We start from the raw sequence: 26,242 nt of genomic DNA on the forward strand, positions 1-26,242 counted from the left end.
GTGTTCGTGTTGGCGCTTACGTTCCTTGTCCTCTTCCTCGGCAACTTCCTGACCACACTCAAAGTCGTGCACACCAAACTCCAGAAGAACAGAAGCGAGGCCAAGAAGCCGTGAGCCACGGGGCCGGCGCCCCTCGACCCCCGGACTTTGAGACTGCAGGGGATCCCAGGCGACACCCTCGCTGCCGGGTTCCTCCCAACCAGTGCCAGTGGCCACTGGCCGCAGTGACCTCAGGGGCCAGCGGCATCGCTGGGAGCAGAGCCGAGGCCCCGGTCCCCGGCCGGACAAGAGGAATGTGACCCCAACCTGTCCGTGCAGTATTAGCCCGCCCCAGCCTCCCTATTTATGACATATTTAATATCGGCGCACCCCCTTCCCTAGAATCTGCCGCCCTCTTACCCCGCTGCTCTCCGCGAGACTGCGTCAGTCTTCCTGGGGGGTGGGGGAGGCTTAGCCTCAGGGTCCCCCTCTGTCCCCCATCCTGTCGTTTGAGCCCTTCAGGTTGGGCTTCGGACGTGCCTCGCTGGGGTTGGGTTTCCGCTGACCTGCTACTTACTGAGTCCCAGGCGGGTGGAAGGAAGCCCTTCCGTGTTCCGGGGAGCCGCCCTCCCCGGGGCACCGCTTCTGCCGTAAGCTCCCGGCCTCCGCGCGTCCGCCGCGCGGGTGTTCGGGTTCTCGGAGAACCGCTGTCCGTGTCTTTGTGCCTCGTACTCTTTGTGCTTCCTGAGTCTGCAGCCTGCTGGCCGCCAGGTGGCCCTGCCTCCCACAGGCCCAGGGCTTGGCCTGAGGCGGGAGGGTTTTCTGAGGGTCACCACCAGAGGGCGCCCCTGCATCGTCTGGCTGGTGTGAGGGCTATTTTTTTTTTTTTTCTCTCTCAAAGTTTGGGTCCACTTTTGGGGGCTTCATGACTCCCACCCCTCAGCCCACCTTCCCAGATTCTCTCCGTGAGCACTCAGGGCGTGGGGTCAAGCCCCTCGGCAATGGTTGGGACGTAAGCCAGCGTGGAGGTCACCCACGCTCAGGCTTCCTCCCTTCACCTCAGAGCTTCTGGAACGTGGGGGGCGTCTGAGCAGGCTCACTTCGAGGCGGCGGCCACACTCTAGAGGCCAGGGCAGGTCTGTTGGTCACCTCACGTTAGGTTCTGTATCTGTGGGGAGGGTGAAGAAGCGAACAGTTTGGCTACATTTTCTGCGTCTTCTCATATGGGCCTCATCCGTCCTTAACGACTTACTTAGAAATCCCTGTCGACCAGAGTACATAGATGGTGTCCCTAATCATGCTCTGGGTGTCAAAGGGGTTTAAACTTTTAAAGTATGAAATTTCCCCTCCCCTCCCCTCCCCCCAGTAAGATTCCACATAAAAATCCAGATTTCCACTTTCCCTAGAGAAATGGAAAGATCTAGAAACATTCCCACAGAGCAGCATCTAGCTGGGCTGAGCTGCCTTGTCTAGGATGGGGTGCTTGCTTTCTAATTTGCCACAGGCCCCACCACTCCCTTTCATCCCTGCCCTACTTCACTCATTTGGGTCTCCCATCTGGCCCCTTAGGCACTTGGGTTTGCCCTAGACTAGGAGTTGGCGAACTTTTTCTGTGAAGAGCCAGATGGCAAACATTTTAGGTTGTGAGGGCCAGATGGTCTCTCACTCTAGTCTAGTCTGCAACTGGAGGGCAAAAGCAGCCAACGCATAAACGAATGGGCTGTTTTTCACTAAAACTTTATTTACAAAAATAAAGATTTGGCCCACAGACTGTGGTTTGTGGACCTCTGTCCAAGACCATCATTTGTCCACGGAGCCTTGGACCGAATGCTCTCTTGATTCCCCAGGGCGCGGCAGGGCCTTGGGGAACCTAGGTGGGGTGGGGTAGACTTCAGAAGTCTCTTTCTCAGGCCTAGTGGGCGCTGAAGCACTGGGCAACGGAGGAGGCTGAGGCAGGAGATACCGGGGATGGCAGGACCACCTGAAGCCATTATCTCATCTTAGGTAACGCTGATCCCTGGGCTTACTCAGGAGCCACCAGCTCTCAATCTCTGGGGCATCAGAATCACCTGGGGCACTTGTTTCAAAACTCTTGGGCCCCTGACCCCAGACCTTCTAGGAGGTTCAGTGAATCTGCACTGGGGGTTAATCAAGTCTGTTCTCGCAGGAGGCCAGGATGGCCTTGGTTCCAGATCTCCACATCTTGGCAGAATTGGAGGCTGTGAGAGACGGGAGCTCGATGACTCTTTAAATGAGCCAGTGCCATCCTTCTGCAGACAGTCTGTAGAGAGACCTGACTTGCCCAAGATCACTCGGAGCTGGTGTCACTTTTCATCTCGGGTTTCTGGCAAGTAGTGGCGAGCAGAGGGGTTGCAGGTGAGGAGACACTGAGCGAGGGTCACATGGATCAGCCAGAGAATACTTTTTGCTTTTTGAGAGAGGTTCTTCTCTGCCTCATGTGCGTCCAGCTCTGGAAAGATGGCGGCCAAGCCGAGGGCTGAGACTTAAGTCCTCTGTTTGGAAGGGAGGAGGGAGGGGGCTGGTGCCGGCCCCCCACGTTTGGGGCTGGGGCCTGTGTTCTTGTGATAGGCCTCGGTCCCATCCTGGTGCCTGAGTTCCTGCGGGGAGGAAGCAAGAAGCTGGAGGATGCAGCCGTGCCTATCTCAGGAAACCAGGGAGGCGGGTGACTGGGGAGAGCAGGCTTGGGGGCCGTGTGGAACGCTGCCAAGTCCACATTTATCCTCATACCAGACGTCATTTCTCATCTCAAGCACAGGCTTTGAGGACCTATTGGGTGTGCAGAAGGGGACACACAGCTGGGGGTTGGTAGTGATGAGGGCACTCCTGAGTCCTGGGGACAAATGCTAGTTCCAGGGTACAGAGGGACTGAGTCCAGCACCCTCGCTCACCACCACCATGCAGGCTGGAGGGGAGCTCGTGGTCAGAGCCCCAGCTGGGAAAGGAGAGAGTTCCAGAATGTTCCAAGAGCCTGGCCACAGGCTCCAGACACCAGGCCCTGGAGACGCCCGACTCCGAGTGCCCTTCGAGAGCTGGGGAGGGTGCAGGATCCGGGGAGTAGTCTGGAGCTGGGGACCTGGGTCCTCTCAGTTCTACCGTGAGGGCCGTGGGCCCCGCCGGGAGGTGTCAAAGCAGCAGGCACAGACGGTGTTGTTTCTGCCGCTGCGCTTTCTTCAGAGCACTGAGGGCAACTTTGGCGGCCTCTCGGAAGACGTCCTCCACGTTCTCCCGAAACTTGGCAGAACATTCCAGGTAGAGGGCAGCTTGGATCTGCTCGCAGGCGCTCTGGCCCTGGTGGGGGGAGGGGCCGCGATTAGACGAGGGGCCTGGAGCATGCGGTCTCCTGTGAGACCCCTTACAGATTTGGGGGCTTGCTGGGGGCGGAGGCCTCGGTGTGGGGACGCTTCACCCCAGGGCCAGCACTCCCCAGTGTGTGCGGATGGACCATGAAGGCCAGTGTGGTGTGGCCTGTGGGCTGTAGCTGCTGGGAGCTCTGTCCTGGCCTCCTGCCCACGCTTCCCCCGAACTCAGGCAGAGACGGGGGCTGACTTCAGCCGAGAACTGGGGTGGTGTGTTGTGTCTGCCAGGCCTGTGAGGAGAGTTGAAGGCCTCAAGACAAAAGGGCTTCCTACGTGCTTCTCTCCCCTGCTCTTCCCGAAAGCGCAGTTAGGGCAACTGAGCTGGCTATTAGAGTAAAAACAGTATTTCTAACACAAATTTATTAATGCCTGTTCCTTTTTATTAAACTTCATTAGTTTTCCTTCGTGTTCCTTTTATTCTGCCATGCCTTACCCAGAAGGCCGCAGGGTTTGGTCAGGCTCATGAAAGGAACCCTGCTTTCCAACGCAGGCCTGCCCTTCCAGGCCTCTGGGGAGATGGGACAGGGTGGTGGTTGAGGGCTCAGGCTCTGGGGCCAGAGTGACTGGGATGGGATCTTGGCTCCACTTCAGGTTAGCTGTGTGACCCTGGGCAAGCTACTTAACCTCTCTGACTCTCCATCTCTCCTCTGTAATATGGGGGGCGCTAATAGTACCTGCTTCAAGGTTATAAGGATTAAATGAGGTAAGTAATGTAAAGTGCTCAGGCAAGTGGCCTATCATTATTAATATCTAAAAATTATTATTCTTAACCGCGGCAGTCCAGTGGTTAGGACTCGGTGATTTCACTGCCGTGGCCCTGGGTTCAATCCCTGGTCAGGGAACTAAGGTCCTGCAAGCTGCTCGGGGCGGCAAAAAAAAGAAAATCATTATTTTTAGAATCCTGCTGGCTTCAGCTCCCGAAAGGCTGCTAAGGCACACCAAATGCAGAGGCCAAAGACCTGGGAGGCTTTCTGGCCATGGCTGTGTCCTGGGCTCCTGGCGATGGGGTGCAGCGGAGCGGGGCGGGGGAGGGGCCCCTGGCCCACCTGCGTGTAGGTGATGGGCTCCAGCTGGGCCGCCCGGAGCTTGCGCAGCTGCTCCTTGTCTTTCCTCAGGTCTGTCTTGCAGCCAACGAGCAAGATAGGGATCCCACGGCAGAAGTGGGTGACCTCCGGGAACCACTGTGGAAGGAGAGGGCGGGCATCAGGGCTGGGGCCCCGTCCGTAGCCCCTCCTCCAGAGGCAGGCGGGCTGGGAGAGGGGCCTTACCTTGATGAGAACGTTGTCATAGCTGGTGGGGTTCATGACGTCATAGCAGATGAGCACGAGCTGGGTGTTCTGGTAGGACAGGGGCCGCAGCCGGTCATAATCTTCCTGCCCTGAAACCAGACAGCAGGTGGAGGTCAGGGAGGTACCACTTACTTCTCTACCTGAGTCCCCTGTCTGGCCTCCGATGCATGAGGGGTTGGGGGTCTCCTGGGCAAGAGACTCTAGGCCTCGGTTTCCCGCCTGTAAACCAGAGGTGGCGGGCTTCCCTGGTGGCGCAGTGGTTGAGAGTCCGCCTGCCGATGCAGGGGACACGGGTTCGTGCCCCGGTCCGGGAGGATCCCACGAGCCGCGGAGCGGCTGGGCCCGTGAGCCATGGCCGCTGGGCCTGCGCGTCCGGAGCCTGTGCTCCGCAACGGGGGAGGCCGCAACAGTGAGAGGCCCACGTACCGCAAAAAAAAACAAAAAAAAAAACAGAGGTGGCAGCCCGCAGTCCTACACGAGATAAAGCCATGCAGGGACTTCCCTGGTGACACACTGGATAAGACTCCACGCTCCCAGTGCAGGGGGCCCAGGTTCGATCCCTAGTCAGAGAACTAGATCCCACATGTATGCCGCAACTAAGAGTTCACGTGCCACAACAAAGGATCCCACGTTCTGCAACTGAGCCTGCCTGCTGCAACTAAGACCCATCACAACCAAATAAATAAATATTAAAAAAAAATAGCCATGCAGTGATCAGAGATAGGCCTGATTGCAGGGTAAGTGCTGGAAAAACTGCTAGTAATCATGCCAGTGATGATCACCCCTCCCTCCCATCCTTATCCCTGGTGCTCAGGTTAATAGCGCAGACTCTGAAGCCAAATCCAAAGTGAAGCCTCCCCTCCCTGAAGTTTCAGACCAGTGGGGTTGGGTAGGCCCAGGACACTGCAGTCAACCGTGGAGTGCGCCCCCCGTGCCCCCCCCGCCCCCCCGGCTGAGAGGTGCATGGCCTCTGGTTGAGCTCCTCCTGCCATTCCTGCCAACACTAGGAGGAGGGTGGGGGCGTGCTAGAGGTGACAGACCGTGCGCCCATCCAGGTCCACTCAGCACAGTGGCTGTCAACCCCTCTGCATACCAGACTCACCAGGAAGAACTGACAACTTCTGACACTCGGTCCCTCCCAGCACCACCTGAATCAGAACCCAAGGCTGGGCTTGGGCGACGGTTGGTTTAAAAAAAAAAACTTTTTTAGTAATTTTTTATATTGACAATTTCAAACTTACAGAAAAATTACAACAGAGAGCACAGAACTCCCTTACTCAGATTCACCGAGGCCTTACGTTTTGCCCACTTGCTTTATCTGTATATATACACTTTGAATCACGTGAGAAGGAACTGCAGACCTTCGGCTCCCCCGCCCCCACCCCCACCCCCAGGGGAGAGTTCCTATGCGGTTTTTCTAAGAACAAGGACGTCCTCTCACCTACTCAGGGCAAGTATGAAACTCAGAAACCAACACTGACATTGTACTCTTCTAATCCAATCCATAAGCTGTATTCAGATTTCACCAATAATGTCCTGTAGTATTTTTTTCCCTAGTTCAGAAGCAGGCCCGGGATCACACACTGTGCGTGGTTGTCATGCCCTATTTTTTGTTTAAAACTACCACAGTGAGAACTGAGAGTCTTTCAGGCCCTATGGCGACCCCTGGCCACCTCTGCAGAAAGACCCAGGCGGTGACTACCTTCCAGGGAACACAGAACTCAGACCCCAGGAATTCCTGCCCCTTCCTCTAGCCTGTGGGTGCCAGGGAGGTGCCACCTGCCCTCTGATCCCTCCGTGCCAAAGGCCTCTCAGGACAAGCAGCCTCTCCCAAGAGCACAAACAGGACACATCCTGCTCCCAGACCCCTGCTGATGACAGGACACGGCCGCCATCTCCTTTCCCACTGGCCCTCCTCAGCCCAGGGATCCTTGATGGTGTGCAGTGACTGGGAACCCAGATCTAATGATGGCTGGGCCGGGAGGACTGTCTGTGCTGTCACTCAGCCAAAGTTCCCTCAACACTGGAGAAGGGGTGAGGGGTAGTCAGGGCCCCGCAGACTCAGGCCCTCCTGCCCTCATTACCAGAAAGCTGGAAAGATCCTTGTAAGATGGTGGGAAACTGGCCCAACGTGCTCTTCCAGCCCATCTCCCCTTCCCATACATGTCCCCTCTCCTGACCTTTGTCCACATCTTTCTGATAGGGTAGTCACTAGCCCCATGTGGCTATTTGAGTTAATTAACATTAAAAATTCAGGTTCTCCGTTGCATTGGCTACATTTCAAGTAATTAACTGCCCCACGGGGCTAGTGGCTACCGTAATGGGCAGTGCGGGTGCGGAACATCTCCATCATTGCAGAAAGTTCTACTGGATGGCATGGCACTATCCTCATCCAAGCCACCGTCAGTCTTCTGTGCCACCTCCTCCCTGGCCTCCTGCTGCCCCTCAATCCATTATCCACCTGGCAGCTGGATGGATGGTAACACAAGTAAAATCACACCCCTCTCCCCTCAACTGAAACACCTTCAGTGGCTCCCTACTGCCCTTTGCAGAGAATCCAAGCCTCTCCCAGTGGTGCACATGACCCTGCTGCCCACCAGTCTCGACTTCATCCCCCTTCCTCCTGCCCCACTCACTCGCTGCAGTACAACCAAGGCAGCCTCCTTGCTGTTTCTCAAACCTATCAAGCTCTTGTGCCACACCTGGAATGCTTTTCCCTCATTTTTTCCCCCATTTCCTTCCTAGCATTTTATTTTTAAACATTCAGACTGACCATCCACAGTATTTCCTTTTTCAGATAATTGCCTTCTCTCTACTACTTACTGGTAATGCCACCTTATACGTCGCACTTTTTTTTTTGGTGACCGCACGGCCTTGGGATCTTGGTTCCCCAACCAAGAATTGAACCTGGGCCCTTGGCAGAGAAAGCCCAGAATCCTAGCCATTAGGGCACTGGGGAACTCCCATCACACTTTTTAGAGTGCCTTTGCCTATAAATGATTAAGAAACCTTTACAGGGACTTCCCTGGTGGCGCAGTGGTTAAGAATCCACCTGCCAATGCAGGGGACACGGGTTTGAGCCCTGGTCCAGGAAGATCCCACGTGCCGCGGAGCAGCTAAGCCCGTGCACCACAACTGCTGAGCCTTCGCTCTAGAGCCCGCAAGCCACAACTACTGACGTCCACGTGCCTAGAGCCTGTGCTCTGCAACGAGAAGCCACCGCAGTGAGAAGCCTGCAAACCGCAATGAAGAGTAGCCTCCGCTCACCGCAACTAGAGGAAGCCTGCGCGCAGCAACGAAGACCCATGAAAAGAAAAAGAACAGCAAAGACCCAACGCAGCCAAAAAAAAGGAAACCTTGACAACAACCACCTGCCTGATGTGCTAGTCAGGGATCTTATGAATACTCCCATTTACATATAAAGAAACATGAGACGTGAACTGACCCCTCTGAGGTCACCGAATCAGAGCCAGGCCTGACTCCACATTCATTCAAGTCCAAGGCCAGCGTTCCTTCTGCTGATACGCAGCAATGCTCTATTCTGCTCTGTAGTGTGCAAAAACAGGTTCTGGGCCTCTACGATGTAATGATGCGGCTCAGAATTCTGGCCTCACATACACTCTGATTCCCTTTTAGAAACACGGCAGGAGAAGACAAGCAGTTGTAAAATGGGGCTACGGTGTTCTGACGTCTCCTCCCATCTTGCCCGGCTGATTCCTCAGAGAGGCCTTCCCTCACCACGCAAAGTCCATCCACAGCCTGTACTCACACATTTGTTTACCGCCTGTCTCCCGGGAGACTGTAAGCACCCTGAGGGCAGGGTCCATGTCTGTCTAAAATCATTCCTGGCACAGGGTAGGTGTCCAGTCACTATTGGCTGGTGGGTGGTTGAGAAGTTGTTCATCTCTTGTCAGACTTAGCAGAGACGAGGGCTGAGACATGCCACTGGGCTTTGCAATTAGGGCCTTTGCAATTAGGGCCTGACTGCAGCAAGCTTGATGAGGGCGGAGCCAGACTGCAGTGGGTTGAATGAGGAAGTCAGACCAAGCCTGCTCCTGGCTCAGGGCCTCTCCCTTGCTGTTCCCTCTTCTAGAAGGCTCTTCCCAGGTAATAGCATGGCTCACTCCCTCCTTTCCTTCAGGTCTCTGCAGAAATGTCACCTCTTCCAAGAGAACTTTCCAGACTGCTCTGAAACAAGAGCCTCCTTTGCAGTCTGTCCCATGACCAGCTATGGCTTTATTTTTCTTCCTAGCAAGTATCACTACCTGACATCACAGTTGTTTTTGTTTGTGGGGGGAGATGTCCCTCATGAGCACGTAAGACCCTGAGGACAGGCCATCTCTGTACTCCTCACTGTTAGATCACCTGGCGCACACAGGCTCTATAAACATTTGGGGAATGAACGAACGAACAAACGAGCCGGTGAATAAAATGGAATAATCATCTCTATGGCTTTCGGTTTGCAAGGGCATTTCACTTCCATCACCTGTTAATTTTTTTTTTTTTTTTTGGCCGCACCTCGCAGCGCGCGGGATCTTAGTTCCCCGACCAGGGATCGAACGCGTGCCCCCTGAAATGGAAGCGCGTATTCCTAACCACTGGACCGCCAGGGAAGTCCCACCCGTGTTAATTTAAGCAGTCGCCCCCCCACACACACCCCCGGGAAGCTGGGCGGGCAAGTTCTTCCTGTTAGGAGCCCACGTGGCTGGGGGTGGGGCTGCAGGTTTCAAGGTCACTGACAGGCTCCCTGTGAGCTGAAGCACCAACGCGGTTCCCAGCTCCAAGGCCAGTTTCCTGCCCAGACGCTGTAAAAGCTCCAGTCCTCCCGGGAAGCCTTCCTAATTGGGAATTAATCTCTGGACCTCAGTTTCCTCATCTGTGAAATGCGTATGTAAGGAGCAGGTGAGCCTCGATAATAACAGTAAAAATGGTTAGTATCAACAATATTTATTGGCAGTGCTCTCACTCATCACATGCCAGGCCCCATTCAAAGCCCTTTACCTGCATAGACTCATCACTCCTCACTATGATTCCTCACTACTGGCTATTGTTTTTGTTTTGTTTTGTTTTGTTTTTGTCGAGTCATGCAGCTTGTGGGATTTTAGTTCCCCGATCAGGGATTGAACCCAGGCCCTTGCCCGTGAAAGCGCGGAGTCCTAACCACTGGACCACCAGGGAATTCCCACTACTGCTATTGTTATCACCAATTTACAGATGCAGAAACTGAAGCACAGAGAGGTGAAGTGACTTGCCCAACGTCACACAGCCAAAGGGAAGCTTCATAAAGGACAGAAGACCATAGGTAGAACTATTGGGGTGCTTCTCTCTCAATCCACCCCAGAGGATAGGGAGCTGTCCTCACTCTACAAGCCCCAACCCTGACCCAGTGAGGAAAGGCTGCCAACAAGGGGATCTTGAGAGGGAGGGACTCTGGGAGAGGATGGGTAGCCAGCCCAGATCCCATCGCCTCTTCCCAGTTCCCTTTTTTTTTTTTTGCAGTACGCAGGCCTCTCACCTTGTGGCCTCTCCCGTTGTGGAGCACAGGCTCTGGACGCGCAGGCTCAGCGGCCATGGCTCACAGGCCCAGCCGCTCCGCGGCATGTAGGATCTTCCCGGACCGGGGCACGAACCCGTGTGCCCTGCATCGGCAGGCGGACTCTCAACCACTGCGCCATCAGGGAAGCCCCCAGTTGTCTTCTTGACTTGACTGTGCCTGGCTCAGCTTTCCCCAGGAGTTCAGTGTGAGCCTCCACATAGGGACCACGCCTGCAGACTATGGACTTCTGGGTGCTGTCGACCTCATGGCTCCTTGGGAGGAGTGGAGTGTCCTGGACACCCCACCCCTATGAGTCAGGAGAGCCAAGCTCCACTCAGACTCATTTTCCATGATCTTGGCACCTTCCCTCTCTGGGCCTCAGTTTCCTTATCTGAAAAAGGGGGTGATAACCTTGCCCTTGATATTGGAAGTAAAGGACTTGTAGGCTGAGCAATGCTGGGCAAAGGTGTGGGCCTGCGGTTACTATTGAAATAGAAACTGAATGGGGACCTGGGTGGGGGATTCTAACCGCAGATCTTGGGACCCACGAGCTCTAGGAGGCCTCCCATCCACTAGGTGATACAATTACCCTCCCCATTTACTCACAGTGATGCCCAGGCTTAAAGGGGGCAAAGTCATCTGCCCAGAGGCGAACAGGGGTCCCACTCTGGCCTCTGCAGATGGGCTTGAGAGGTTAAAAAAGCCCCCCGAGGGCTTCCCTGGTGGCGCAGTGGTTGAGAGTCCACCTGCCGATGCAGGAGACACGGGTTCGTGCCCCGGTCCGGGAAGATCCCACATGCCGCGGAGCGGCTAGGCCCATAAGCCATGGCCGCTGAGCCAGCACGTCCGGAGCCTGTGCTCCACAACGAGAGAGGCCACGACAGTGAGAGGCCCACATAACGCAAAAAAATAAAAATAAAAATAAAAAAAGCCCCTCGGGTTATGTGCAAAAGGACACATTTGCTTCTGGAGAGGAAAGGTCTTCTGATCCACAGCTCCCCCGGAAGCTGCCCATCTTCCTGAAGCTGGCGGTGCCGCAGGGCCTGAGGAAGTGAGGCTCACGCGAGCGTTATTTCCTTTGTGGGAAGCTCTGCCATGACAGTCATCTTCCCGGGGGCATGGTCTCTAAGACCTGGTGCCGGGTAGAGGAGAGGGTGTCATTGGGCCACAGTAGTCCCCAAATCTGCCAGAGGACATCTACAGGGCACGTGGTTCCCATCTCTGGCCGGGGTGTTGGTCAGGGGAGGGAGGGGTGCAGGCAGCGTGAGAAGGGGAAGCTGCCAGAAGAGGAACCCACTTTTACTAGTGCTACTGGGGCCCGCCCACCTGTGTCTCCTAACCGCGGTCTGGAGCTCAGACCACGCATGCGCCATAGACCCACAGCGTCAGCTCCCCCGCCTCCAGGGCTCCTGGCTCCTAGGCACCCCTCTTGTCCGTGATTCCTGTCTCAGCGACTTCTTTGCGCCCCACTTTTCCTACTGTTCCCATCTCTGGCTGGGAAGGGGACCACAGCTCCCCGACCTCCCGGGGCAACTCCAGCCAGTCCTGTGATGCCCCACCCCAAAGCCCAGATAGCTCTGTCTCCGGTTGGTGTCTTAACATCCCACCTCGCCCCCACCTCCCCTCTCTCTGCCCAGGAAACTTCAGACTTCACCGCAGCTTCCTGCCTCTGAGGGTGTCTGGGCAGGCAGATGAGCTGCTAGGGCAATGGGTGCTCACAGCGCCCGCCCCCTTCACCTTTGCGCACTGCACTGAGAGCTCCATCACCCCTCCATCCACCCTCCCGCCGCAGTGGTGTCTGTAACTGCTTCCGCAGGACGGAGACAAGTAGCCAGACTCTCCTCCCACACGGACCCCTGTGGCTGAGGTCCTGGGTGTGGAGAAATTCAGCCTCTCGGGCGGGGGGGCACCCCATCCCACAGCTCTGAGCACCACTGGTTGGCTGGAAAGATGCTCGCTCCCCTGCCCCCCACCTCCCACCATAGGGTCTAGCCCATCAGGTTCTAGAACCTTCTACCATAACCTTTACTAGACTTGGGGCTTCCCTGGTGGCACAGTGGTTAACAATCTGCCTGCCAGTACAGGGGACACGGGTTCGAGCCCTGGTCCGGGAAGATCCCACATGCCGCGGAGCAACTAAGCCCGTGCACCATAACTACTGAGCCTGCACTCTAGAGCCCGTGAGCCACAACTACTGAGCCCGCGAGCCACAAGTACTGAAGCCTGCATGCCTAGAGCCCGTGCTCCACAACAGGAGAAGCCACCGCAGTGAGAAGCCCACGCACCGCAACGAAGAGTAGCCCCTGCTCGCGCAACTAGAGAAAGCCCACACGCAGCAACAAAGACCCAACGGGGCCATAAATAAATAAATAAACAGATAGATAAATAAATAAATAAAACCACCATTACTCATCTCTACCTGGGCCACTCCCTTCACCCTGTCTCTATCTTTTTCTAGTTGATCACCTGGCCATTCTTTCTGCCACTTTCTTCGGATATCTGTCCACCCCAGAGAGAGAGACGAATCTCATCACCTTTATCACAAAGGACCTTCTCCAGGGGTGTCTCTGCACCCAGGTTTCTTTTTCATTCATTCATTCCACAAGCCTCGCTCTAGGACAAGCACCACGCTGGGCACTGGCGTGTGGAAGAGGAGTGACCCAGGCTTTCCTTCATGCTCCTCCTGACAGTGGGGCTTCCCAAGTCACAGCGGGACACCCTTGAGGGAACAGCCACGTTTCTTCCCCCCAGAATATCCCTCCTGGGCCGTCCTGCTGACTGTGAGGCCAGTCTACTCCCCCAGGGATGCCACTGAGAGGTTCAAACCCCAGCTCTGCTTTTCTGCTGCCTGGAACAGTCCTGCTGGGAAAGCAGAGGGTGGGGGCCGGCACAGAGCTCTGCAGGCAGCGGGTTCAAAAGAATAGGCTTGGGCTGGGGCCTGGGCCTGAATGGCAGGAGGTTAAAAAATCACAATGACAGTGAGCCCTTTGCAAAAGCCAGGCCCTACACTAAGTGCTGCATGTCACATGAATTTGATGTAATCCTCACAACTATTTTAGCCTTGATTACAGAGAAGGAAACTGAGGCCTAGGTGCCCCCACTGACATGCAGCCAGGGGGGCCAGCATCAAAGCCCAGGTCTGACTCCAAAGGAAGCTGTGGACAGGTAATCATCGCCCTGAGTGGTCACTGCTCCTGGTGATTTGGGAAGGAGCTCTCCCCATCCCTCCCACAGTAGCTCTTAGTGAAAATCATTCCTTATACCAAGTAGAAGCTTTCCAGAACCTCTACATGACAATCTACGCTGATAAGTTCTTTGAGCATCTTTCTCTGGGTGAGGCCAGAAAGACCAGAAGTGATCCTTACTCTGGGTCCGATGAGGGAGGCTGCGGTGAAGCCCTGAGGGCAGAGGAAGGAAGAGAGTGAAATCTTCCCTCTGACTCTCCCTGCCCCACCAGCACTCCACCCACAAAGTGGGGTTAATGAACCTGCCCCCACCTGGGTCCCGGACAGGAAACATGTGAAACTGAAAGTGTCCCAGACACACCACGATTTTTACTTCTCTTGTGGCCACGCCCTTGGGAATTCCTCAGACGCCTTTGGCTTTCCCAGTTCAAGGGGCTGGAGGCATGGCCCTGTTCTGGGGGCAGCCCTGCAGGGCCCTCATCCAACAAGAGAGGGCCCTTAGAGGCCACTATAGGGGGGACACACCCATATGGCAAAGTCAGGAATGAAGGAGGGGTTTGGGGCTGGGAGAGGCCCTTTCCTGAACCTCTCCAGAGTGGAATGAGAGATGTTACTGGCAGCCTTATGGAGCAGTGGGCAGGAGGGGGTGGTCCTGGATTTTGGCCCTATCCAAGACCAGCTGGAAGACTTGACCTCATACATACAAGGCTTGGCCGACAGGGGAAGGGACACCTGATGACATAGTCCCCTGCAAATTACTGAACACTGAGTCACAGAGGCTGGGTGAGGCCCCAGCTGGGATCCTGAGCTTTGCTCCCCAAAGTTGATTCAGCCCAGAGGAGCATCAGGGCAGGATGGAAGCTCCCCAAGGGTACCAGTACCAGCAGTGTTACCCAAATCCTCCCGTTGGCTGTGCTCCTCCACCCATCCCCCAACAATAGGAACGCTGATGACTGTGACGCAATTAGCATAAATACATTTGCCTTAGGAGCTGCAGGTGGCAGACAGAACCTTATTTTGAACCTACATTCCCTAGAGCTCTGTTCCTTCTTCAGTGCCAGGAAGAAACAGAACTGTAGCCACAGAATCCTAGAACCACAGGCTCAAAATCATAGACCATAGAATTCAGAGTCATGCACCATAGTCCATGGAATTCCAGACACATGGGACACAGAATGTGTAGCTCTAGGGCCCTAGAGCCTCAGGGCTGTTGGCCACAGAATCCTGGAGTCACAGGCTCTGATCTATAGCCCAAAGTATTCTAGAACATAGGACCCAGAAATGCAGCCCACTGAACCCTAGCACCAGGGGACTCAAATCTGCAGCCCACGCAATCCTAAGAGACCACAGCATGTAACACGAAATCCTGGAGCCATAATAAGCAGAAGCAAAGCCCACGGTTTTCTAGAGCCATAGGAGAGGAAGGAACCCGTGAGCCCTCAGAACATCAGCGCTAAGAGGGTGGCTCAGGAACTCACCTCTTCCAAATACCCTCCTTTTACAGATGGGGCGCCTCTGTCGGCCTCCAGCACCACCCAGTCAGGCGGTGGTCAACCGGTTCCCAGCCAGCGCCCCTCCGCGGCCTCCAGGAGTGACGGGATGTTAGAGCCCCGGGAGAGGCAGAAGGGCGGGCGGGGATGCCCGGCGGGGAATGCCCCTCAGGGGAAACGCTCCTGGCGGACCCTAGGACCCTCGCCGCGCAGACGCACTCACCGGCGGTGTCGTATAAGTTCAGGGTCACCTCCTTGCTGCCCACGGTCACGCTGGCCGTGTACTTCTCGAACACGGATGGGGCGTAGTGCTGTCGGAGAACGGGCAGTGTTGGTTCTTAAGAGGTGCGGCGGGGACCCAGGGTCCGACTGGATCCCCACCCCCACCTTCACCCCATCCGGCTCAGCCCCCCTCACTCTGCTGGGCTCTGGAATTCCCGAGGGGGCGCCCCGGGGTGACGGCCGCCTCTCCGTGCGCAGGACGCCAGGGACCTGGGGTCCGGGTTCGGGGCGCAGGCTGAGGTCTGTCCCTCACCCCCAGTGGTCCCAAGCCCGTCTCCCGCGCCCCCAGCCTGCTTCCAGCCCCCCGGCGGGCCTCACCTCGGGGAAGGACCCCTGGCTGTACACCATGAGCAGCGAACTCTTGCCGCAGCCGCCGTCGCCCACAACCACGATTTTCAGCTGCTTCTTGCCCGGGCCCGGGGCGGCAGTCGGGGCTGGGGCCCCAGGGTTGTCCATAGCCGGGAGCAGGCAGCACTGGCGGCGGCGCCCTGAGGAGAGCGCTAAGGTTGAGCGATCCGGGGCGGGCGGGGCGCGGGCTGGCCCCTAGGGCGGGGCTAAGAGAAGCCCCGCCCTCGGAGCCGGCACCTCCTCCGCCAGGCAGCCAGCCGGGTCGACCTCCCAGACTATTTCCTTCCTGCTAGGCTCTCGGCCCAGAGTCTTCACCTCTCATTCCCAGGGAAACTGAGGCAACTGAGAAACGGAGTGCTCAGCGGCAAGCGCAGCTCCCATCTCTCCTGCGAGTCACGGCGCCCCCCACACCCCAACCAGCAAGATCTGATAGTTTCCGCCCCTTCCCGCCTGGCACCCTTGATTGGCAGTCTCTGTCTTCAGGCAGGGACCCTCTGATTGGCCGACTCGGCCTCCTCCATCGGGCAGGGTCTCTTTGATTGGCGGACTGCCCCCCAGCCCTCGGGTTCGAGGAGCCTTGGTCTCAAGCTCTGGGGAAAGCCCCCCAGCTTCGCCCCGCCCCAACTATGTGGCCTCGGGGAAGTCCACTCTGACCTGTTTTCCCCCAGAAGGTAGCGTCGGTGGTTCCAAGAAAGATCCTGGCATAGGGGTCCTGTCTGCCCACGTGGTCTGGCCCTATGGGAGTGAGCCTGTGTGTGGGTTGGGGAATAGCGGTTCCGCTTACCTATCACCCTACCTCCCAAAGGTGGAGGTCTGGCGCCCTCTGCCGGGCGATGGCCTCGGCGCGGCAACTTTGGTAACAGGTGAGTGGCCCCAGAACCCTTTCGAGGGTTGGCCCCAAACCAAGCGGGCGGGAACCTCTTTCTAGCAAGGCCCAGAGGCGTGGGAACCAAGCAAGACGCCGTCGAGAAGGGGAAGGGGAAGGTCAAGGTAAATCTAGTTGAGATCAGCTGGGCCCCCTTCCGTCCACTTTGGAGACTGATAACCCTGCTCCCACCAAGAAATTTGTGTTCTCCAGCCAGCAGCCACATATCCTTCATCCCAAGCTTTCTCCTCAACCCCCGGACCCAAACTGCTATTTACCGAGCATTCACTCTGGCCAGGTACTATCAGGGCGTCTGGGCAAAACCACCCCTGCCTCCCACCCCTTCCCTCCCTTGGACTGTCTTTTGCACAAACCAGGCCAGTGGTCAGGAGTGGCAGAGGGACCCCCAGGATCAAGCATGTACCAGGCAGGCACTGGGACATGGCTAGGTGAGAGAGCAGAATCTTTCCCAGCTGGGGTAGGACATCTGACAGTTTCCTCAGAGAAGGGCTGGCAGGATTCAGGATCTTCTTGCCCTCATCCCACCCAGAAGATTCCCCACTTTCAGGTACTCAGCAAGGATCAGGTAAATTTTACTTCGGAAAGGAAATCGTCAACCTGGCACCATAAATGCCAGGTCAACGTTTTCAGAGAATGCAAGGCATAATCTGACCACCAGATGGCAGCAGAGACTGCCCCAGGAAGCCCCCAAAGAGCCCAGAGCTGGGAAGAGAAGACCCAGCTCCAGGTTCTTAAGCGGAAAGCCCTACTCTGTCACCGGGCCAGAGGGCATCTGCTGGGTCAAGCACCCCTAGACAAATATACAGCAATTCATTCATTCCTTCTTTGCAGCACACGTTTATTGAGAGGCAATTGTGTTCCTGCCTTTGAGGAACTCAGTCCTGGGGGAAGCAGTCTAAAGGAGTCTGCGAGACGAGAACAATTCAGACACCGGAGCCCCCGTGGGGTTCAGAGGAAGTTGAGAGCTGGGCAACACATGAACTAAGCTTGGCAGTGCTGGCAGGAAGGGCCAGAGGAAGTAGGATGGGTACCCAGCCTGAGTAAATGCATGGTGGCTGGAAACCCCATCAGGTTTGGCAGTGGCTGGGGCATGAGTAGGGAGACCAGACATGGTTGTCAAGGTGATGAGGGTTAGATCACAGGGGCCTGGCTATCAGGCTCAAGATGGGTGTCAGACAGAGGCTCTGAACAGAGGAGCCCAGCGAAAGCTCTTTCCGGTGACCAGGGGAGAGCTGTGATTGGCTGGTGAGGACAGAGCTGGGGCCATCTCTACACAGTGGCAGCCTGGGGCTGGCAGAAGAGGAGGGGGAGGAAGCCATCACTCAGGGAGAGGGAGGATGGAAGAGGGCTTTGAGGGAGGGGAGGACCACTTACCTTTGAGCCAGGCACAGGCCTGACCTCACATCAGATACCCTGAAGCTCAGGGAGTGACTGGGAGAGTAAGACTACCTCATCTGGGAAGGGCCTTGAGAGAACTCACTTAGAGTTTGCCCATTCTGAGCAAACTGTGGGAACTGCTCCAGCCCGTAGGGAGAGGGCACTTAACTTTTCCTCAAAATCCTCAGACCTCGGTTTCCACCTTTTCTGTCTAACTAATGGATTTCAACTTATAACAGAAAAAATGACTTACATGAAAGCAGGTCTTCCCAGGCCGGCCCAGGTCCAGGCAGGACAGCTGACACTGGCCCCAGCCTGCCCACCCACCCCTGCCTGGCTGAGAGGCTGGCACAGAGCCCCAGCCCCACCCTGCCTGGAGCGTGTTTGATTTGGACCTGGCTCCAGTGGTGGTGTAGGGGCTGGATCTGTAGCTAAAAATACCCGGCAGCCAGGCCAGCTGCTCGGAGCTTCCTTAGAGGTGCTGTGCCAGGGCAGGCCAGCTGAGGCACTGGGAACACCCACGGGCCCGGGGAGCCCTACTCCCTTACCTGCAAAATGTTCCGAGGACCCATGCCATTCTTCTATTCACCAGGAATTCCTGGAGAGATTTAGAAGGGTAAGAAAAAATTCTTTAAACTGGTTCTTGCCACAAAGCTGTCGAGACACAGAAGCCTAGGGGAGCTGGCAGGTGGCATCTGCGGGGGTGAACTGATTTGTGCTCACATCTAGGCCTGGGATCTAGTGAGGCCAACTGACCACAAGAGAGAAGTAGGGCCAGATCCACTTCTGTCTTGTCAGGGCAAGGTCTGGCCAGCACAGGTCAGGACGGGGACATTAACGACAATGCTAATGGCTTCCACTTCCCTGGTGCCTCAGCATACTCTGGGAGGTCACTACACACCTGAGGGGTCATCCACCCCACGTGAGACAGAAGTAACTGACCATCCTCTGGGGCCCCAGGGATGGGAGGTGGCCCAGCGCAGCCTGGGGGATCAAGGCTGTCTATCCCTGTCCCAGGACTCTCTCCAGGCTCAACATGTGGTGGTGGGCTCAGGGGAGTCACCACCAGAGTACAAAGAGCTACCTCCACAAAGCCAGACTCAGAGACAGGTCAAAGGTTATCTGCCAACCTCCTCCTCCTGATTCACAGGAGAGACCACGACTCCTGGAGGAGTAGGAACTCATCGAGGTCACTGGCCAGATGGAGACAGCACTGGACCCAGGCGGCCTCTGAGATGGCAGGGTGCCCATCTCCACAGTCCAGGCAGAGGTTCAGTTTCCACCCAGGGGGTCCAAAAGGTCGTACTCCACGCCTCGGCTCTCGCCCAACGGGCCGGAAGGGGCGGGCCCCTGGCGTCCAGTAGGAAGGCAGGTCCGGCCACCTCCGGCCGCCCTTCCGCTGGCGTGGCCCTCTCCAGGCAGGCTCCACCGGCTGGGCGCCAGGAGCAGCCCCGCCCCGAGCTTGCTGGGCGACCGGTGGGTGGAGCCACGCTCTCGGCAGAGGAACCAGTCTGAGGACTGATAGGCTGCCCCGCCCCTCCCTTCACCTAGGAGGTACTGGCGTGCCAGACAAAGAAATTAGAAAGAGGGGGTGAAAAAAGGAAGCGGGGAGGGGTACGATCCTTCCAGGTCATCGGGACCCCTCTCCCTTCCAAGAATCACACCCGGACCACAATGGAGCGCCTCATTGTTCCCTAATTGGTCCGAGGGCGGGAGTGGAGGAACTGGCTGTAACCCTCCAAGCTGCTGCTGGGAGGGAGAGGTTTAAATCAATTATTTAACTATCCAACGCCCACGGGAGATAAAGACCCCAGCCCCGTGGAGCCCCAAGGGCTCTATCAGAAGGGATGCAGGACACCCTCAGGGGGCAGAAAGGTCACCTGAGAATCCAGGGAGTTGAATGAACTCATCAATGGCAGAGCCGAATTTAAACCGCCGGATTGGGGCAGACTGTGGAAGGAGGGAAAGGCTCGTATGATACTAATAATGTGAGCCTCGCCAACTTTTACAAAGTGCTCACCCTGGGTAGGGGGAAGGGAGTCTGGTGCCAGGTGTGGTCGGCTGCACCCCTTGCCCCCCAGCAAAAGACAGCATGGACCAAATCCAGCTTATCTGGAGACCCTCATGGCGCCAAGGCATGGCAGCCAGAAGGACCTAAGAGTACCACGCTGGTTACTTTCAACCAAATAGCTTTCCCAGCTCCCAGGCGGTGACGCCAGCAGACAGCTAGCACTGGCAGGAGCCCAGAATAACCCAGCAGCTGGGGCGAGGGGGTGCCATGCACACAGGTGCTGGGCTGGAAGACACCTGGAATCTCATCCTGACTGCCGGTGGTGACCTCCTGACCTTGGGTGAGTCACGTTACTCTCCGGGTGGGGGGAACCCCCCAAACCATGACCCATCATGGAACAACAGCCTGTGGACTTGAGGAAAAGCCACCATCCCAACTCACACACTGGAGTAAAAATGGAGCTGGCTCCCAGCCTGCAGAAGGTCAGCCTTCCCCTTTGCCCTGAGGCTGTGCCACGTGCTACGAGGTGGGCTGGTGGGGGAGGAGCTCTCGGACAGCCCAGCCCCACCCCCCGCAGCCACCTCCGAAGGGGGGCCAACTGGTGTGAAGCCTGTGAGGCCGGCCCCCTTAATCGCACTTAATCCGCCCTCCACCCTTTACTGCAGGGTTCATTATCATCACTTTACACAGGAGACTCGCCCAAGGTCAACCAGCACAGGGGAGAGTCAAACCCACAGCTGCCTGCCTTAGAGCCTCCCTCGATTAAGCACCAACACGTTCCCAACAAAACCTCTGGGTCAAGCCCTACGGCTCCCCCAGTCCTCACTCCAGCCCCCAAACTGAAGGATGGGATAAAAGTGAGCAGAGCCTATTAGACCCGGAAGTCAAGCCTCGGCCCGAACGGGGGAGGCGGCGCAATCAGCAGCACCTGGACCCAAATGGCTCATCAAAGTAATCACAAACTAAAGATCACGTGGGAGAGGGGTCAGAGATCAAGGGCCGCACTGTCTCCAGCTGCGGAGCTTCCTGGAGATAAAGAGAATGGGAAACTGCATGCTGTCAGCTTGCGTAAGGAGAATAAGGAGAGAGCTGCCATCTCTACGAAGCGACACCTCCGCACCAAGAAATAGTTCGGGGTTCCAAGAGCACATGCTTGGATCCTCACAACACCCCAGGTGTTACCTGGCCCAAAGGTTCTCAAAATGTCTCCACAAGGCAGCATCAGCATCACCTGGGAACTTGTTAGAAATGCAAGCTCTCAGGCCCCACCTACTGAATGAGAAACTCAAGGACCGGGCCTCGGAGTCGATTCTAATGAGCCACCCGTGTGATTCGGCTGCACACTCAACTTTGACAATCACTGACCCATCTGTGTAGATGGTGAAACTGGGGCTGAGGATCTGTGCTGCTTACGCAAGGTCCCAGCAGGTGAAATGGCTAGCCAGGTTTCAAATCCGGGTTTCTCCCGTTCTACAAACAGGGCTTTTTCTTTTTCTTTTCTTTTTTTTTTTGGTGGGGGGGGGCCTGGGTGAGGTGGAATCGTGGGAATTCCCTGGAAGGGGAAGAGTCAAGAAACCTCTTTCTTAAAGAAAGCTGGCCCAGATCTCAGGTCTTTCTGTTCTTCACCTCCCTAGCAGCCAGACATCAGAGGGGAAGAGGCCAGCTCACACAGTCACCCCACACGCCCCCAGCGGAGGCCGGAAGGGAGGGCCAGGGCCGGGCCCGGTTTCCTGGCAGCTGCCTGTGTCTTTCAGAAGAGGCATCCAGGGCACTCCACCCACCACACAACTGGGAAATATTGGGTTGGCCAAAAAGTTCGTTCGGGCTTTTGTAGGATGTTACGGAAAGACCCGAACTAACTTTTGGGCCAACCTAATACATGCAAGTGCAGCCTCTCCTATGCTCCTAAATATGGCAAAGAATTGCACGCCCCAAACTCCTGACAACGGAAGCTGACAGGCGGGGATGGATGGACCAAGCAGGCCCAGCAGGCAGCCGATTTCAGTCCCACACATCTGTGGGGGGGAAGGGCTGCAGAACCAGACTAGCAGGTTTGGGGTGCCCGCCCTCCCTGGGGTCCAGGCCAAAGCCCCCCAAATATCTCTCGCAGGCTGGGAAAGGGCTCACACCTACCTTAGTGGGAGGACTGTCAAACTAGGCCTGCTTCTGTCCAAAGGAGGACGGTCCACTCTGGGGGTACCGGGCCCCTTCTCCGGTCATGATCCTGGGGGGAAAAATCGGAGGGTGTTTTAGGGCGTCGATGGCCACAAACCGGATACGGTCTCCATGAGGGAAGGGGAGCCTTACAAATGCCTCTCCCCCCTTCCCAGCTGCCAAGGCAGCCCTCACTCCAGAATGAATAGGAGGGGGGTGTGGATGAATCACCAAGGTTCAGCCGGGGCGCCGAGCAGCAGGCGGCGGCTCATCTGCATTTCCAAAGGCCCGCCCCGTCCGCATCCCCTCCCCCAGGAAGGGCCGGAGATGCGAGGGTTTACCCCAGAACCCTCCGCCTCTGGGGATCCCGGGGAAGGCCCGCTCGGCTTTCCCAGGCCCCAAACCCCACCCCACCTTCCAGAGCGCCGGCTGGCCGGCTGTGCCTGGACGGCCACCTAGGGACGTCGGTGGCCAGCGTGAGGGCCTCACGCCCCAAGTGGGGACAAAAGGGGCCCACCTGCCCCTCGGGCTCGGCTATCAAAGGGCGGTTGGAAGCCGGACGTGGGCGCCGAGGCTCGGGGTGGGCAGCAGGGACGGCCTGGGATCAGGGCCGGGCCGCGGGGAATAAGTCCACGGCCTCTGGAGGAGCCGGTCGGGGTCAGGGGGTGGCCTCGAGGCCCCGATTGGCCCGGTGGCCCTTTGCTACTGGCTCCCGCGCGGGAGGGAAGAGGAAAGACCCCGCGACCGCGCTGGCCTCCTCGTGCCCCCGGGGGCCCCCAGGTCGGGAGCGGGGTCCGAGGACGTTGCGGAACCCGCGCTCTTCGTCGAGGTTTCCCCGGGCCAGGGGCGTCCCCGCAGGCGGAGGCCTGGAACGCGGGCGGCGCCGCGGCGGCCTCCCCTCCCCCCACCCGCGGCCCCGCCGCCTCCTTCCCTCCTCCCGCCTGGCGCGCGGCGGCCGCCACCGCCCGAGCCGCGGGCGGCGCGCGAAATGGCGCCCGTCTGACCGCCTCGCCCGGCAGAGGCGAGCGCGAAAGCCGCGGCGCGCGACGCCCCCAGGCCCGCGGCCTCCAAAACGGCCTCCGTGACCACCCCTCGACCCGGGGCGCTGTGTCCTGCGGGCTCTCGGGGCCCGGCCCGGCCGAGGGGCCGCCGCCTGCTCCGGGCTCCCAACGACAACCGGGAAAGGAGGGAGGAAGGAAGAAAGCGGCCGCCATTAGCCACCCGCAGTCCCGCCCTGGCTCCTGCCCCGGCCTCGGCCTCGGCCCCGGCCCAGCCGGCGGCTCTGCTCTGAACCTGAAAATAAAACTCGTGTTTGGGAGGGAGGAGCGAGCGCGGCCGGGAGCACAGGCAGCGCTCGGGCTGCAGGCGGGAGAGATGCTGCGTCATGGTGCCAACATGGACGCCGGCCTTTTGTCCTTTTTCGCTCAGGAAGCGCAGGCGCACCCCGGAGCCCCGAAAAGCCGGCTTCGGAGGGCGAGACCCCCACAATCAAAAGGGAAAGAGACCCCAGGCCCGGAAGGAGAGGCTTCCTCGGCTTTTGTGCCCGCATTCCCCAAAGCACTTCAATTTCTTCTCCCCCCAAGGCTCAGACCTAGAAAAGCGAGGAGGACGAGCGCAGGCGGCTCCGTGGATGCCCCACGTCGCTGGGGAGACCTTCCTCTCGCCTCCGGGGCAGAAGGGGCAAAAGGGTCTGAAGAGCCCTCCTCGTCCCCACCCCCCCCACCCCTCCCGATCCGGCTGCCAAACATGAAGCTCCTGAAACCTTCTCCCCTCAGCTCCCAAACATTTGCAGCCCTTGGCCTGCTCGAAAAAACATTTCCTCGAAGGGGTAAAAGGCAGTTTTGTTGTTGTTGTTGTTGTTGTTTTTACTTACCCGCTCAGCCCGGTGCCATGGAGTCTGGAAGATCAAGCTGGGCGGAGGTTTTGGAGGTGTTATTGTAAAAAATATCTTTTAGGGGGATTGTTTAGTTGGGAATATTTGGAGTAGTGGTGGTGTCTTTTTTGTTGTTGTTACCTTTTTAAAGTTACACTCTCATGGCATTTTCAGCTCCTTCCACTTCTGCAAATTTTCCAGGGTTGGGTTGGCAAAAGGCGGCTTCGCTGAGGACTGTTTACTGCTCTGGATATAGCAATGGTGTGACCGTCATTAAGAGACAAAAGGCGAAAATACACAGTCAAATCAAACAAAAGGCAAAAGACGCACCGGCCATCCCAACCACCATAGAAAATACCCCCGAGTTAACGATGGTGTTTGGCTCGAACCAGCTAGGACTTGTTTTCCAGTTTTAATCTAGTTTCCTGTGACGGCTTTAGTCTCTTTACACAAAGAGGTCTTCCTTTCCCTCACCCACCCCCCTACCAAGACGAGAAAAACAGAGATGTTTTTCTTCAAATAGATAGATTTTCAAAGAAAGTGTACATGTTACTGGGAAGAAAGCTGACTAGCATTTATTGCTATAAACATTTTCAAAAGCTTAAAGCTAAAACCCTAGCTGTATAAAAGCAAAATCGTCTAAAAGCATTTTAACTGTTTTATGTTAGACAAGAGCGACAAAGACATACATGCAGATGAAGGTTCAGAAAATTAAGGACATCTCAGCAACATTAACAATGAAAACTGCACTGCGTAAGGACAGAATGGACTGGGTACTTACAATGTAAAAGGTTTTTAAAAAACTTAAAAGAGTAACGACTGCTTACAATTTTTTGTTGCTGCCATTTCGCTAGTCCTAAAACTATACATTTAAAACATTACCTTGTTAAAAAGAGAGCAGAAGGAGTTAATAAGATGGCCAGGTTTAAGTGTTTAATAGAGGAAACTATATATATATAAAAATTTATTGTTCAGTCAAGAGAATACAGATTAAGACAGCTCCAAGCTCCCCCCACCCACCCAAGAAAAAAAAAAAGAGGAAAAAAATTAAATATGTCGTTTACTTAGGTTTTTTGGAATTCAAAATTGTTAACTGCTGACATTAATGGTGTGCTATGACCTAGTTATACAAGACAAAGATGGATTCCAAGTCATAAGGAAAAATCCAGATCTTTTTAAAAAGTCTTCTTCATTCTTCCAATTGTGAGTCCTTTAGCCTGTTGACAAATGTTAAACACAACACTGAGGCGTCCTGAACTGGATGGTGGAGTCAAAGGAAAAACATTCCCCATTTGCAACAAAGGAAAAACCCACTTGGCCATTTAATTCCATTGCAGAAAAATGGCTCCCCTCATCTGTTGGCCTCTCCTTGGTGTCTGATGAAGGATGTTTTGAGAGCAGCGTCTAATAACTCAAGCCCTATAGAAGCCGCGCGCTGATTGGCTGCCGCACCCTGCCGCCCTGCTCCAGCCAATTACCTACCCACGGCCAAATTACAAACCCCGAAAAGAGCCCCAATGTGAAATACACCACCACGAAGCCCCAGCGAGGCGACTTCCTCGCCTCGGCCGCCCGACAGGAGAGGCAGAGGGGGCTACAAACGCGTCCTCGCGAAGCCCGGGAGCCTTGGAGTTGAACTCACAAAATGGAAGCCGCGCGCTGATTGGCCGCCGCCACTCCCGGACCTTTAATAAAGAAAGGGGAAGGAAAGATAAATGCAAAAAAGGGGGACTCTCTCCTTCGTCGGTGACTGGAGGAAGGGGGGGGGTGCGGGGAGAGAAGCATGTGTTCACAATTACAGGGCGCTCCTCTCCAAAAATAAAAACAGAAAGAAGCTTCTATCACCCAGGTCCAGGCAAGGGCTGCATCCTCCCAGGAATGTGAATGCTAATTTGGTTAAAATCCTGGTTTCCCTTCCCCAGCTCCGCTCTGGGGGGAGGGGGTCGCGGGGCAGAAGAGGAAGCCGGAGCCGAGATACCTCGATTACAACTCGGTTTGGAGCCTCCTTGCCGCCCCTCACGGCTCCCAGCGTCCAAACACACAATCAGACACACACCCCAAAACCCAGCCCTTTCCCCTGAGCCCCCACGCGCCCACCTTCGGTTTTGGCAGTTTGGAAACAGTTTTGGAGGCCCCAGGCGCACGCCGCGGCGGCCGCGGCTCGGAGGGTAACCCCAGCCGCGGGAGGTAGAGCTCGGGGAGACCCCCTCCCCCGCCAGCCAAGCCCCCCACCTAAGTCCCAGCAGAATAAATAAATTAAAAGGCCTTCCCCCCGGGAGGGGGGAGGCAGTGTGGGAGCGCGAGAGTGAGGGGTGGGGGGCCGCTGGGGCCCGGGGCTTTGGCGGCGCAGCTGCCGCCGCCGGGAGAGTGCCTGGGGAAGCGGCGAGGAAGGAGAGGGGAGGAGGAAGAGGAGGAGGAGGAGGAAGAGGAGGAGGGTGAGCGCTCGGGTCGGGCT

At 56.6% G+C, this 26,242-nt stretch overlaps 2 protein-coding genes across 22 annotated transcripts in view; one reads left to right on the forward strand and one right to left on the reverse strand.

Moving 5' to 3' along the window:
• TMEM120B (transmembrane protein 120B) overlaps window positions 1-2,355 on the forward strand; it is a 47,722-nt gene extending 45,367 nt beyond the window's left edge. For 3 of the 4 annotated variants that reach the window (XM_027124858.1, XM_027124857.1, XM_027124855.1), the window contains one exon: window positions 1-2,355. In XM_027124858.1, coding sequence (XP_026980659.1) covers window positions 1-114 — 114 coding nt within the window. In that variant the 3' untranslated portion in view covers window positions 115-2,355. The other variant, XM_027124856.1, reaches the window with a different exon arrangement.
• Window positions 1,701-26,135, reverse strand: RHOF (ras homolog family member F, filopodia associated). 18 transcript variants are annotated; one of them, XM_027124861.1, is made up of 9 exons: window positions 25,885-26,135; window positions 25,430-25,472; window positions 23,929-24,033; window positions 16,271-21,984; window positions 15,457-15,626; window positions 15,080-15,167; window positions 4,625-4,734; window positions 4,403-4,537; window positions 1,701-3,288 (listed from the first exon to the last, which is right to left on the reverse strand). In XM_027124861.1, the coding sequence occupies exons 4-9, from the start codon at window positions 16,584-16,586 to the stop codon at window positions 3,124-3,126; spliced, it is 984 nt and encodes a 327-aa protein (XP_026980662.1). In that variant the 5' UTR covers window positions 16,587-21,984; window positions 23,929-24,033; window positions 25,430-25,472; window positions 25,885-26,135; the 3' UTR covers window positions 1,701-3,123. The 18 variants fall into 18 exon arrangements, with proteins under 18 accessions (XP_026980662.1, XP_026980661.1, XP_026980666.1 ...); XM_027124860.1 differs by having other exon boundaries at window positions 25,766-26,135; XM_027124865.1 differs by lacking the exons at window positions 25,430-25,472; window positions 25,885-26,135 and having other exon boundaries at window positions 16,271-18,347; window positions 19,630-19,699; window positions 21,894-21,984; window positions 23,929-25,263.
• Between the last annotated feature and the right edge of the window lie 107 nt (window positions 26,136-26,242).

Source organism: Aethalodelphis obliquidens, unplaced genomic scaffold (genome assembly GCF_003676395.1).
Source record: "Aethalodelphis obliquidens isolate GAN/ISIS:26980383/991018 unplaced genomic scaffold, ASM367639v1 scaffold28, whole genome shotgun sequence".
In the NCBI taxonomy this organism is placed as follows: domain Eukaryota; kingdom Metazoa; phylum Chordata; class Mammalia; order Artiodactyla; family Delphinidae; genus Aethalodelphis; species Aethalodelphis obliquidens.

Coding starts and splice junctions, on each gene's coding strand:
- RHOF (XM_027124861.1), bottom strand. CDS start 16,586: ATGAAGGATATGTGGCTGCTGGCTGGAGAACACAAATTTCTTGGTGGG. Junction 15,627..16,270: donor TTTGGGAGGTAGGGTGATAG/GTAAGCGGAACC, acceptor CGCTCTCCTCAG/GGCGCCGCCGCCAGTGCTGC. Junction 3,289..4,402: donor AGCCCATCACCTACACGCAG/GTGGGCCAGGGG, acceptor TCCCCCCACCAG/GGCCAGAGCGCCTGCGAGCA.